At 47.8% G+C, this 15,107-nt stretch overlaps 1 protein-coding gene across 1 annotated transcript in view; it reads right to left on the reverse strand.

Moving 5' to 3' along the window:
- Window positions 1-3,438: 3,438 nt before the first annotated feature.
- Window positions 3,439-15,107, reverse strand: part of LOC148690242 (uncharacterized) — an 87,476-nt gene continuing 75,807 nt past the window's right edge. Inside the window, exons 2-3 of the mRNA XM_088688132.1 lie at window positions 5,539-5,653; window positions 3,439-5,210 (exon numbers count right to left, since the gene is read on the reverse strand). Coding sequence (XP_088544258.1) covers window positions 4,569-5,210; window positions 5,539-5,653 — 757 coding nt within the window. The 3' untranslated portion in view covers window positions 3,439-4,568. The remainder of the gene's footprint in view (window positions 5,211-5,538; window positions 5,654-15,107) is intronic.

Here is a 15,107-nt window from a genome sequence, read left to right on the forward strand (position 1 = left end):
AGGAAATGGCTCACCCGCACTCGATTTGGTTCCCACGTCTCGGATACCGGCTTTTACCGAGGAACTCAAAAGTTTGATCGAAGATTTTCCGACGACTGCTACAGAGGATAGTTCTCCGGAAGACGACGACCATGACCCCATGGGCCCTTCGGTCCTCGAACATATGGAGATCAGTATGGTCCACGTCCTACCGGCTGAATTCCAACCGAGTACCCACCAGTCAAGTTTCTTGGACGGGGACGTAGTTGCCGAGGAAGCAACACAAGTAGACTTCGTCGCAAACGACGACGATAGAGAAAACCAGAGCGGGGACAACCTTAAAGCCGTTTTGGCCGAGCTATTTCCCCGCTCCCCCTCGGTTAATCTCCAACACCTGAAGCCGTTGTACGTCACGGCTCACATCGAAGGCCTTACGTCGTTCTGATAATGAACTCATTCCATCAGGAATCACTATGAGCAGCTTTGTTGGTGACAAATCTCAGACCAAAGGGGTGCTCCCGTTGGAAGTTAGCATTGCCGGCCGTCAACACATGACGGCATTCTTTATCATTGATTCCAAGACCGATTATAACGCATTACTTGGCCGCGACTGGATCCACCAAACCAGTTGCATTCCTTCCTCACTATACCAAGTCCTCATCTTTTGGGATGGCAAATCGGTCGTAGTCCACCCAGCCGATAACCAACCATTTGAAACCAACATGATTCAGGCTCGCTATTATGATGATCACGTCGGCTACATCACCCTCCAAGGCCTTAACGAGGATGGGCGGCCGACGAGAATTTCGGTACAAAAAGTGATTGAGGTCGGCGCCGAGACTGTCCAACAGGATTCGGCGAGACTTGGCTTGGCGAACTTGGTCATCAGTGCCGATGATTGAGCACACCACGCAAGAACGGCGTCAGGCCGCGGTTTCGTCTACAATGGAACGTCTGCTGGCCCATTGGTACGCCATTACCAAGCAACCACATTCTGGCATCAATTTGATCGAATTTCTGGCCGAAGCAGATAACGGCCCCGTTCTATCGTTCGATAAAGTTCAGGCTGCGCCGGCCGAACTCGAAGACCATCGACCTCAAGTCAAGGACCCGTTAGAGGAAGTTAACGTAGGCACGGCCGAGGATCCTCGAACATTATTTATTAGTGCGTTACTCCCACCGTCCATGAAGGTCGAACTCCGTAAGCTACTCCATGAGTTTAAAGATTGCTTTGCGTGGAGTTATCATGAAATGCCTGGCCTCGACCGAAACCTTGTAGAACATGAGCTACGCATCAAGGAGGGGTGTAAGCCTTTTCGACAACCTCCTCGCCGATTTTCAAACGAAGTACAACTCGGCATTAAGGAAGAATTAGTTCGGCTTCTGAAAGCCGGGTTTATTAGGACCGCTCGGTATGTCGAATGGTTGGCCAATATCGTCCCCGTTTTAAAGAAAAACGGTGCCCTTCGCATTTGCATCGATTTCCGTAATCTAAATCTGGCTACTCCCAAGGATGAATATACGATGCCGATTTCAGATTTATTAATTGATGCCGCAGCTAATCATGAACTGCTATCTTTTATGGACGGTCATGCGGGTTACAACCAGATTTTCATCGCCGAAGCTGACGTCCACAAGACGGCTTTCCGTTGCCCGGGGGCACTTGGTACTTACGAATGGGTAGTCATGCCTTTCGGCCTCAAGAATGCCGGCGCCACATACCAACGAGCCATGAATATGATCTTCCACGACTTAATCGGTACAATCGTCGAAGTTTATATCGATGATGTGGTCGTAAAATCCAAACGTCGTCAAACACACCTGGACGACCTAAGGCAAGCGTTCCTTCGCATGCGCAAAAACAACCTCAAGATGAACCCGGCCAAGTGTGCTTTCGGTGTTTCGGCCGGTAATTTCCTAGGATTTTTGGTACACCATCGTGGCATCGAGGTCGATGAAAATAAAGCCCGCGCCATCATCAGCGCCCCACCTCCGACGACAAAGAAACAGCTCCAGTCGTTACTAGGGCAGATAAATTTCCTCCGGCGTTTCATCGCCAATTCGGCCGGTAAAATGAAGGCATTCTCTACGCTCCTTAAACTGAAGGAGACCGACCGATTTGAATGGCGCGAAGAGCATCAAACTGCGTTTACGCAGATCAAGGTGGCCCTTTCCACTCCACCAGTGCTCGTTCCACCTTGTCGCAACAAACCCCTTAAGTTATACATTTCGGCAGCCGACGAATCCATTGGTTGCCTCCTCGCGCAAGATAATAATGTCGGGCGTGAACAAGCTATCTTTTACCTTAGCCGAAACCTGAATTCCCCAGAGATTAAATATGCACCTGTCGAAAAACTTTGCTTAGCGCTGTTTTTTGCCGCATCCAAACTTCGGCATTACATGCTCCCCACAGTTACGCAGGTCATCGCCCAAACCGACGTAATTCGTTACATGCTGACTCGGCCCATGGTCAAGGGCCGAATCGGGAAATGGACACTCGCCTTATCCGAGTTCAGCCTTCAGTATGTACCACAAAAGGCCGTCAAGGGACAAGCCCTCGCCGACTTCCTGGCACAACACCCATCCCCTTATGGTTTTGAGGGGGGCGACGTCGACATCGGTTTCGTCACCACACGCGATAACCATTGGACTATGCATTTTGATGGTTCCAGTACTTCGACCTCGACCGGGGTCGGTATCGCAATTCAGTCGCCGGACCACTGCCGATGGTATTTTTCTCTCAAGTTAGATTTCAGCTGCACCAATAATCAGGCCGAGTATGAAGCCCTCATTATCGGCCTTCATGTTTTACACGATCTGCGGGCCCCCCGCATTCTCGTCCTTGGTGATTCTGAACTTGTGATTAACCAGCTGAACGGCGTGTTTCGCTGCATGAGTTGTACTTTAGCTCCCTATCACATGGTCGCCACCTACCTGGCCGAGTCATTCGAACGAATCACATTTGAACACATTTCACGTATTCACAATACTGACGCCGACGAACTCGCCCAGATCGCCTCCGGAGCACAACTCATGGGGGGCAAACTAGGTCGAATTGTGGGAATTGCGACCACGGGTCAACGATCGTACCCCGCCTTGATCAATCAGCAAACTCTCCAACGCGCACACGTAATACGTACAAGGGTAATGTCGCTCCCATCCCTACTAGAACGAGGAGATCCCATGGAAGTATGTGCCGTCGAAGTAGAACCAGATGATTGGAGAAAGACGATGTTACGGTACCTCGATAACCCCAATGGGAAACACGACCGAAGAACGAAGGTGCTCGCCACGAATTATGTGTCGTATCAAAATGAATTATATCGCAAGGGCGATGATGGTTTACTACTATTGTGCCTCGGCCCACACGAGGCTGCCCAAGTAATGGCCGAGGTACATGAAGGAATTTGCGGAGCACACCAATCTGGACGAAAGATGCGCTGGTTGCTCCGACGACACGGTTATTTTTGGCCCAATATATTAAAGGATTGCATCGAATATGCACGGAGATGCGTATCATGCCAAATTCATGGACCCGTGCAAAGAGCCCCGGCCGTATTGCTACACTCGGTTACTAAACCATGGCCGTTCAGGGGTTGGGCAATGGATGTAATTGGCAAAATCACGCCGTCATCAGGGGCAGCGAAGCACGCATGGATAATTGTAGCAACCGACTATTTCACTAAGTGGGTCGAGGCAAGGTCATACGCCGAATTAACTGCTAAAGAGGTATGCAACTTCGTAGAGGAGAATATTGTGACCAGATTCGGCGTGCCAGAAACAATCATAACTGATAATGGCACTATATTCACGGCCGATAGATTTAGGGAATACGCGGCAAGTTTGAATATCCGACTCGAGCAATCTACGCCGTACTACCCACAGGCAAACGGATAGGCCGAGGCAAGCAACAAAGTGTTGATCGGCATCCTTGAAAAAATGGTAAAAGAGAAACCTGGTTTGTGGCATTTAAAGTTATATGAAGCATTATGGGCATACCGAACTTCACCCCGGTCAGCCACTGGAACCACTCCTTATGCGTTAACTTATGGACACGATGCTATGTTACCGGTCGAGTTGAGTATAAGCTCGTTGCGAGTAATCGAGCAGAATGATTTGTGCAGTATTGAATACAGTCAAGCGATGCGACAAGAGTTGGAAGACTTAGAAGAAAGTCGAATCGACGCAGGTAACTTGTTGATTGCGCAAAAGAAAATTGCCGAACGAGCATATAACCAGCGTGTAAGACAAAAAACGTTCGGCGAAGGAGAATTGGTTTGGCAAACTGTGTTGCCTATTGGAATCAAAGACCCCAGGTTTGGTAAGTGGTCGCCAAATTGGGAAGGGCCATTCATCGTTCACAAAGTCCTCGGCAAGGGGGCATATCATTTACGAGATCGGACGGGTTCAGTTCACAAATTGCCGATTAATGGAAAGTTTTTAAAGAAGTACTACCCAATTACATGGGAAATGCAAGAGTAAGACCATTATACTGACAGCAAAACGACCATTGTATTGATGGCAAAATAACCATTGTATTGATAACAAAAAAAATCATTACAAGAGAACAAATACAATGATTTAAACTCCTAGGGGGTCGAGGGGAGGAAAGTCTCAAGGGCAGCTTTCAGCTCCAGCCACTTCGCCTCGCTCAAAATTATCTCAGCCTGCCGCGTCTTCTTGTTGCACTGCAGTTGCTGGATACGCCGTGCGCCGGCAGCGAAGGCCGTCAGCCGAGCCTTGTTAGCCTCAAAATCCTTCTCAAGCTCGGAAGCAGCAGCCGACCTTTGGCGTCGAAGGTCAGAAATCTGACGCTGGAGGTCAGAGATCTGGCGATCAAACTCGGTCAGCTTTGCTTTCTTTGCCTTGAAAGCCTCCATCTCTACTTGGCCAGCCTCATGCGCGACCTTGGCCACCTTCAAATCGTCCTCGGCCTGTAGGGCACGCTCGAAGATAAGAAAGTGTTGCCGAGTCCGCTCCAGGAGGTCGGTTAGGAAAGAGATGCCCTCCGGGCTCAGGTGACCACCACTGGCGAGGTCATTAAGACATTCTCCAACAGAGTCAAGGCCCCTGCACCGGAGAGCTTGGGAGGCAGTCAGAGACAAGACTTCGTGCAGCTTCACGAAGACTTCGGCGGGCGTGGCTCCCGCCGATTCGGCCGGAGCTGCAGAGGAGCCGGCCTCACCGGTCGTGCTCTGAAGAAGAGCGTCAAGCTCCACTTCCCACGACGGCTGCACATAAAAAGAGAACTTAGTGAAGGAAAGAAAAATGTGATATAATGCATAAAAAAGGGAAGTGTTTTAGACCTGCCGAGAAGAGACTTCGGCCATGCCCTCTGGGTCATTGCTCGAACCCAGGGAACTTAATGGCCGAGCCCAGTGCCTTAGACCGCTACGCAATTCACGCGGCCGGTGGAGGTCATCTACATTTGAAGGCCACGATGGCGGCCAAGAAATGTAAACAACGCCCCTCGGCGCATAAAATTGCCGGTGAAATGAGTGTTCGGGCACCTGACATTTAATAGTTTAAAAAAAAAAAAAAAAAAAAAGCAAGACTTACAAAGGCCCAAGAGACTTCCTGCGGAGGAATGGGAGGGTCTTCGTCCTGCGGGTGGATCGGCGTTTCAGCCGTGGCCTCAGGATCGGCAACAGGTCTCTTGCCACGATCCGCCGCAGTAGGACGTGGTCGAGCGGTCGCCTCGACGACCGAAGGAGGATGGACGGGAGAAGAGTTGACTGGTCGACGACGGCGTTCCAACGGAACTTCATCACTCTCGCTCTCGACATCCTGAACAAAAGAGATCATTTAGCATTACGACCGGAAACCTAACCAACCAAGAGTAGGAGCAGAATTATACCTCCAAAACGACCGTTGGAGTCGAGGGAGCTTCGGCAGGCGCAGCCGACTTCCCCGTTTCAGGCGCCACGACCGGCTCCGAAGCTGCAGCAGGTGCAACGATTGGATCGGCTGGGGCAGCCGGCACAGAAGGAGAGCCGGCGGGAGTAGGCGTCCCAGTAGTGTCACTGGGGACGACATGAATTTCCCGGTCGCCCTTATTCGTAAATTTCTTGACGCGTTTAGAAGGGCGATGGGCCTCCTCCGCCGGCCCGGCCTCTCGGTGGGGGCGTTTGTAAGGGACCGTCCGCTCGGTGACAAGGGTCCTCTTCTTGGGCACAAGCTTCTTTGCCCTTGCCACCGCGGCGACCACCTCGACCGTTTTCGACCCGCGACCCCCTGAAATAGCAAAGCAATTAGTAACAAGTACAAGTGAGTTTCTCTGTTTCTGGGGTAGCAAAGTAATTAGTCAACAATATACCTTGGACCGACTCCTTAGTTTGAGTCGAGGGCGCTGGTCTGGGCCGGTCACCAAACACTTTACTCACCACGTCTTCGGCCGAGGCACCGAAGAAGTCGCCAGTGTACTCGTCCCACCAGTCCCCAAATGTGTCGGTGCCCAAGGATTCCGGAACGGTTGGCCGAAGACGGAACTTCTTGCACCGATCCTGAAACTCTTGCTCCATCGACCGGCACTCCCTCTCGGAAGAACCAGAAAGACGTCCCCGGCTCAGGAGGGAACGAGAGACGATCAGGGGTACGGGGCAACCCTGGAGGTAGCCGAGCTGTCGGGCGACAAAGTGAGGCTGGTAGACCTCCCAACCGGCTCGGCGGGCATCGCAACCAAGGGGAAGGTCGCGAGCCAGTACGATTGACCCCCAGGACTGACGAAGGCCTGCGTCCTCGGCCGCGGCCCAAGTTGCCGTCGGGAGCCCGATTGAAGCAGGATACTCCTGGCGCCGGCACACCAGGAACTCGTCGTCCGAAAGGACGTCAAGGCCGAAAAAGTGCTTGAGGACCTCGTCAGCCCGGTGAGGAGGAGCCGGTCGAGAGGCAAGTTGGGGGCCGAGGGCGGCCGAGCGCCGAAAGGCGGGGACCTCAGGCCGAAGGGTGGAGAAATAGACCTGCAGCCAGAGTTGGAAAACCCAGAGGGGCCCATTCTGGTGCGGGTCAATCTTGTTGATGGTCGTCTCGGCCAAGCAACGAAAGAGGTTGGCAAGAATAGCCGAGCTGAGTGCCAGAGAATGACCACTAGCCAGGGCCTGGGCCACCGGCATATTCTCGACCAAGCACAAATTTGTTGTACCAATAGAAAAGGAAGGCCTCGTGTTCTCCCTTCTTGAGACTCTCCTCGCCTCGGCCGGCAAAGTGGAGAATCAGAGTGTTGTAGTTGAAGAAGTTCTTATGAAGCTTCTGAACTTCTTCTCTGGAAGGCTCTCGATCTCCTCGGCTGAGCGTTTCGACGGCCCGCTCGTCGAAAAGTGCCTTCAGGTCAAGAAGGGAGGGACATCCAGAAAGAGCAGCGTCAATTGGGAGGCCGGATGGTGGAGTCCCAAGAATAGCCGAGATGTCAAGGATAGTAGGGCCGAGGGGTCCGAATGGAAGGACCATGGTGTTGGTGGCCGAGCACCATAGAGTCAAGGCCTCCATAAGCAGCTCCTTATCCATGGTAATCTCTATGGTCGATAACAGGATGGCATCATAGATGCCGAGGGCTTTCCATTCCTCACCGAAGGCTGATCTCATTCGATCCACCCAGGCAGCCCAGGCTGTAGTGGTCGAGGGCCAAGCTCCTTGAGGCCGAGCCAAGCACCATTTGGACCAGTCGAACCCCTGGAGCAGGGGTGTTAGGCATTGCTCTTTGAGAAGATTGGTGATACACGACGGCACTGCATCCCTGAAGAGGGGGCCCAGAATCTGATGAGAGGTAGCCATGTCATTCTCAAAGCGTAGTGTTTTGATCGCATTCCGATCAATGAAATCTTTGCATTTGTTGATCTCGTCAGAGAGCTTCGAGATAAAGGAGGCCATTTGGAAAGGTGATAGGAGATAGTTTGGAAAACTGGTGAAGAAATCGCAGAAGGAAGAACGGGAAGGGTTTTGGCTTGAACAGGTCTGAGAGAATTGGGATTTTGGAGTTTCTGAAAGAGTAAGATGCGAATGGTGGAAAAGTGGGTATTTATAGGCTTTTCAGAATGAATATCAAACGTCTGAAATTCGGAAGGCGCTGGAATTAAAAAAGCACTGGTTTAATTTTGGGGGAAACTTAACCCGGAAAGATTCCAATCATTTCGGATATGTTGGGAACCTGCGAAGAGGGGATCGAGGAGTCGAAAATCCAGGACGCACGATCGCGTGCGGCGCCAGTTTCAAAGCATTAATGAGGATAAGACGTTCCAGTTAGGGCACGGTTTCGAGGCTCACGATTGAAAGTTTTAAGAGCAGCGGAGAATCGACACGTGGCCACGCGTTGGGGGCAACGAGGAAAGTGCAATCATGTCTCATAAATGCGCAGGAATAACGGTCATTAAGGAAGTAAAATCCAAAAAGCAATAAACGTTTTCGCTTCTTCAAGGTCGAGGCCCGACCAAGAGTTAACGGTCGGCGACCTCAGAAGCGAGGGGGCAATGTTTGGGCCTAAAATATTATTGCTGGGCCGAGCAGCAGGATGCGCTCGGCCCAAGGTGATGACAAATAATATGGGCCGAATAATAAGGCCCGGGCCAGCTGGCAGGGTCAGCCAAATCCTAAAAAGTCCAGATAAATAGAAAGGTCGAGGAAGTCCTGGTACAACTAGGATTCTCGACCAGCAAGGAATGAAGTCCCGAAAAGAAGGAAAATTCAGAATCCCAGTGGGAGTAGGTTTGTTCGAGGAAGAGGCGAAGTGGGACAAGGACTCCCAATCCAAATCGGAGTCGGATTCAAGGAATGGGGCACTATAAATACAAGAAATCATGCAAACGGAGAGGGACCTTCAACTCAGCATACAATTGCCCTGCGCAAAACCTCTCAATCACCTTGAGATTTTTCCTTTTCTTTTTCCTGCCGACACACCTTCAGTTTGGATAAACAGCACTGTGGAAGCAACCGGCGAGCACCTTCAGTTTGGATAAACAGCACTGCTGCCGCAGAATCAGCCGACCAAGAAGCATCTTCAGTTTGGATAAACAGCACTGCGTCGAGGCCGACCGATTATCTATCCAAGTCTCGGTCGAGGAAGGTTTTCGAACCTTTGTTGGCAGAGGTCACCTTACTAAGCTTTCTCGGCATAGTCAGGTGTTACGAATTACATTGCTCGGCGTACTGGTTGCCGAGTGGTTTTATGATTGGATACTCACAGGTGAGTTTCAGGGTTCGGCATTCCGACGGTCGAACTACGTTTACCATCAAGACATATATCACGTTCGAGTACCTGTGCCCATACACCTTGGTCTCGATTCGACGTGCTTATACTCTCACGAATATAATCACAGTGACCGAATCGGGCTCGGACGATTTGTGAACTCCGCAGAAGTAGCAGCCTTGTCTTCAGGCTGTAGAACCCAGAGACCGAGAGTGTTCCTTCCTCGGTCGCAATCGCAAGTTAAAGAAGTCAGCAACGCGCTCAAAGCTACATCAACAGATTTTACTCCTCGGCCAGGCTCGGCCGACGAGTTGGCACGCCCCGCATTCGACCGAAGGACGTAGTTAGCTTATTAGTTACTCGGCCTGCGCGCCACGTAGGTTTTGTAATTTTTAGGATCAACAATATCCTAATAATTTTTTATCTCTTATGTCATGCCACCTCGTAGAGAGCCACGTGTCCCGTCTGAGACTAATTTCCCCAATTTTGGGCAACTTGGTGAGGCTATTGCTAGTGCTATTCAATCCACACTTCTTCCTCCCCAATGGACTACCTTGAAGACAGTATCCCATCTTCAGATAAATAATTTCTTTGGCAATGAGGGACCTGAGAAATCCGAGATTTGGATTAATCATGTTGAGAAGACTTTCCAAGTGCAGCAACAGGGGAACCTCCCAGCAAAGAGATAGGTCGAGACAACAACTTGGTTCTTTTGTTTGTGAGCAGCATCATGGTGGGCTCAGGAGTCATGCCCGTTGTCTACTCAAGAGGCCATGGATTGAGATGTCTTCAAACGCCTATTTGAGGCTAGGTTCACACCTCTGAAGTACAAGGATCGAAACAAAGAGGAATTCACAGACCTAAAACAAGGGAAGATGTTAGTAACAGAGTACCACTGAAAGTTCACTGACTTATCCCACTATTGTCCTGAGATCACTAGGAATCCTAGGGAGATGCTCCGTTACTTTAAGAATGGGTCTCACAAGCGATTGCGTTCTTTGGCGACCTCTACTCCTTGCTCTACCTACCAAGAATTCTTTGAGGTTCTGCTTCAGGTTGAAGATTTCGAGAATGCTCCCGATGATGATGATGAGGAAGAGGATAATAATAATAATAATGCTCAGAGGAATAATAACAGATTGCAAAAGGGGAAGTAATGAATGCTATACTTGCGGTCAAATGGGACACAAAGCTAATCAATGTACACAGAGTTAGCAAAATCAGCCTCCTACTCTACCACCTGCAGTCCCTCTTCAGCAGATTTAAGGACCTGGTGCCTACACACCGACAGGTTATATGGGTGTTTTTCATTATCAAGGTGACATAGCTCAGTATCCATGAGGAGCATATCAGTACCCACCTGATCCTTATTACTAGGGCAGTTATCCACAATACCAAGGGGTTATACACTGCATATTCCATATCAGGGTGGCGGATCGTAGTGGTATGCTGGGGGACAACCCTAGAACCTTGAGGTAGCTTTTAGCAGCGGCGCATCGGCCAGACAGCCTAATTCGACAAATCAAGGTCGAGGTAACCAAGGACAAGGAAATCAGAACTAGGGAACCAAAGGTCAAGGAGGCCGACAGTAGGCACAGGGTCAAGTCAATCATATCACCTTGTAGGATGCGCAGAGTAACCCCGACTTGAATATAGGTACGTTGAATGTTCTTGGCCATTTTGCTAGAATGTTAATTGATTCAAGTGCTACACATTTAGTTATTTCCCATACATTTGCTCAAAATACTCAACCTCACCCCACTCCCCTCGGTTATGAGTTGGAGTTCTCAATGCCTAGGGGTGAAGTTTGTTATGTTAGTTGGGAGTATCAAGGATGTCCAGTTGTTACCGAGGATGTCATAATGCCAGCCAATCTTATTCCTTTAGATATCGTTGACTTTGACGTTATCTTGGGTACAGATTGGTTACATTACAATTATGCTAAGTTGGACTATTATCAGAAGATTGTTACTTTTCACCGACCGGGCATGTCTATTGTCACGTTTGTTGGTGAACATAACAGTCTGAAACATGGAGTTATCTCTACCATGAGGGCAAAACGGTTGTTGAGGAAGGGTTGTCAAGACTACTTAGCTCATTTAGTGGCGACTGAAGAGAGTTCTGCTCATGTGGAAGACGTTCAAGTAGTTAGACACTTTCCTGACATTTTTCCCGACGATTCACCTGGCCTACCACTGGATCGTGAAATGGAGTTCACCATCGACCTAATTCTAGGTACCGATCCTATTTCTCTAACTCCTTATTGTATGGCTCATGCGGAGTTAAAGGAATTAAAAACTCAGTTGCAAGAACCTGTTGAAAAAGTGTTTATTCAGCCGAGCACATCTCTTTGGGGAACTCGTATCTTGTTTATGAGGAAGAAAGATGGAACTTTGAGGCTATGTATTGATTACAGACAGTTGAATCGGGTAACGATTAAAAACTGTTATCCGTTGCCTTGTATCGATGATTTTTTTTTCATCAGCTTTGTAGTGCTTGCGTTTTCTCAAAAATCAATCTAAGGTCTGGTTATTATCAATTGAAGATCAGAAGTGATGATGTTTCGAAAATAGCTTTCCGAACTCCATATGGTCATTATGAGTTTCTTATGATGCCATTCGGGTTAACTAATGCTCCTGTAGCTTTTATGGACCTGATGAATCTGGCATTCCGTCCGTACCTTGACAGGTTCATAATCATCTTCATCGACGACATTCTAGTATATTCTAAGAGCGAGGTTGACCATGCTAGACATTTACGTTTGGTTTTGAAGAAGCTAAAGGAAAATAAGATGTACGCTAAATTCAGTAAGTGCCAGTTCTGGCTGGATCAAGTGTCATTCTTAGGACACGTGATATCAGCTCAAGGTGTTCTCGTGGATCCCTAGAAAGTAGTAGCAGTGGAAAATTGGGAGCAACCTTAAACGATCACTGAAGTACGAAGTTTTCTTGGTCTTGCAGGTTACTATCAACGCTTTAAGAAATACTACTCAACCATAGCCCTGCTTCCGACGAGGTTGACCAGGAAAGAAGTTAATTTTGAGTGGAATGATAATTGTGAACGAAGTTTCCAACAGTTGAAGTACTGTTTAACTCATGCGCTTGTCTTGGCACTTCTTAATAATAGTGGGAATTTCGAGCTCTACGAGGATGCCTCTTTGAATGGTCTGGGTTACGTGCTGATGCAGCATGGAAAGGTGATTGTGCTTGCTTCATGATAGTTAAAGCCCCATGAGATGAATTATCATACTCATGATCTCGAGTTGGCAGCTATCATTTTCGCTTTGAAAATTTGGCGGCGCTATCTTTATGGGGAAACGTGTCGAGTTTTCACTGACCATAAAAGCCTCAAGTACATCCTCACTCAGAAAGAACTTAATCTTTGGCAACATAGGTGGATGGAGTTGATCAGTGATTATGACTGCACTATCGAGTATCACCATGGTTGTGCGAATAATGTAGCTGATGCTCTCAGTAGGAAATCTCACGGCCTACTTAATGCTCTTTATGCATGTTGTGTTCCTCTTCTGACTGACCTAAGATCTACTAAAGCGGCTTTAAAATTGGATCAACATAGAGCTTTACTTGCCAACTTTCAGGTCATACCAGTTTTGTTGGATCGTGTTCTCGAGGCCCAGATGAATGATCCAGAATCCTAGGCGTTAAGACAGGCAGTGTTGGATGGTAAAAAGGGAGATCTCAGGATTCGAATGCAGGATGGTATGCTGATGCAAGGCGGTCAGATGTATGTGCCGAATGTAGAAGAAATGAAGAAAGAAATTCTCAATGAAGCGCATATTTCAGCTTATGCAATGCATCTCGGGAGTACCAAGATGTATCATACCATCAAACCTTTTTACTATTGGCTTGGAATGAAAAGAGAAATTGCAAAGTATATGAGTCATTGTTCAGTTTGTCAGCAGGTTAAGGCGAAAAGAAAGAAACCATTTAGGTTACTACAGTCACTTCCCGTACCCTAGTGGAAATGGGAACATATCACAATGGATTTCGTGTACAAGCTGCCTCATATGCAAAATGGCTATGACGGTATCTAGGTGATTGTAGATCGGCTTACCAAGTCAGCACACTTCCTACCTGTTCGTGAGAACTACTCGTTGAGTCGGTTGGCTAAACTTTTCATCTCTAAAATCATCAAGTATTATAGTGTTCTAGTTATTATCATTTATGACCGGGACCCTAGATTTACTTCGAAGTTCTAAGTGGCTTTCCAAAAAACTCTAGGATCAAGATTACTTTACAGCACTGCCTATCACCCACAGACCGATGGGCAGTTAGAGAGAACTATCCAGACACTGGAAGATATGATGAGATCTTAGGTCCTGCAATTCGGAGACGCATGGCATAAGCGCTTGCTATTGATAGAATTCGCCTACAATAACAGCTTCCATTCCAACATTGGTATGTTACCATTTGAGGTGTTAGTCTGAAGTGGACGAAAGAGTTTTGGTGGGCCCTGAGATCGTGGATGAAACGACATGGAATATTCAAGGGATAAAGGCTAACTTGAAAGCAGCACAGGATCGGTAAAAGAGTATAACCAATGGACATTTGACCGACAGGGTATACAAGGTTGGAGACTAGGTATTCTTAAAGTTGTCATCGTGGAAAGACGTTGTACGATTCGGGAAGAAAGGGAAGCTAAGCTCTCATTACATCAGGTCATACCAGATTATCGAGCGAGTTGGTGAAGTTGTTTACCAACTTGATCTACCTCCAGAGTTGTCAAGGGTGCATAATGTTTTCCATGTGTCGATGCTACGAAGATACATCTATGATCCGTTCCTCCTCAGCCGTTAGAGATTAATCTAGATTTGACGTATGACAAGGTTCTAGTGACAATTCTTGACTAGAAAGACAAAGTTCTCGTAATCAAGGCCATTCGTACGGTGAATGTCTTGTGGAGGAACCACTCAGTTGAGGAATCTACTTGGGAGACAGAGGAACGCATGCGAAAATTGTACCCACATTTGTTCTTTGATTGATTTCTAGTAGTATTGAAATTTTGAGGATGAAATTTTCTTAAGGGGGTAGGTTGTGACAACCTGACCCTAATTTTCTATGTAATTTTGAGTGTGTAAATTGACATCTATACCCTTGTTGGCAAAGTGACGTAGACGAGATTATGCAGCTTTAAATTATTTTTCTCGCTATCGTAATTAAATAGTACTCGTTATTACGAACACCTGAGCGTGAGCTAGACCCGAATCAAATTTGTGACGAAAAAGTTACGTTACGTTAAAGTACGTTAACAACGGATAGACTGGTACACGCGTGTGTTAATTTATCAGTGTTGGAAACACTATTATTGATAAGGAGGCTGATTTATGTGTCCGATTTATTGTGCCAAAATCTAAAAAACCTTATCACTTTCCTTTTTAAAACCGGTCTCGTGTACCCATCTCCCTCACCAATCAATTTTCACACCTTAATTCTCTCACCCAACCAAACAACTTCTCTCATTTTTCCACCAATCAAAAAAGCTATTAGTCTCTCTCTCATCTTCTTCCTCTCTCTCACCCATACCTCCCTCTTCTCTACAACTGCAAGGACCTTCATCAAACACTCACAGATCGAACTTAAGAATATCACCGTTGTGATCCTCTCGTCCTCACGAACCTAATCGTACAAACCGATCTTGAAGTGGTTGAGTTTTGACTCACCAACTCGGAAGCTCCGACTCGGATGAGTTTGCTCGAACGTGATCCCGACCGAGTTATGACGTTTTGAAGGTTGTGAGAGTATCCGCACAACTCTCTGGAGTCCCTAGGCTAAGTTTGGAGTGAAGACAATGTTGAGAAGCACGGTTTCAAGGAGTCGAGTTTTAGGCCAAGACTTGCGAGGCTTTTTCATGCCATTTTCCATCCATTTTTTGAGCTTTTGAAAGGTATAATCTTGTTCTTCTCAAGAGCTTCATTTCCATATAAAGTTGG

This window comes from Pyrus communis, chromosome 16 (assembly GCF_041283825.1).
Source record: "Pyrus communis isolate YQ-2024b chromosome 16, ASM4128382v1, whole genome shotgun sequence".
NCBI classification, from domain to species: Eukaryota; Viridiplantae; Streptophyta; class Magnoliopsida; order Rosales; family Rosaceae; genus Pyrus; species Pyrus communis.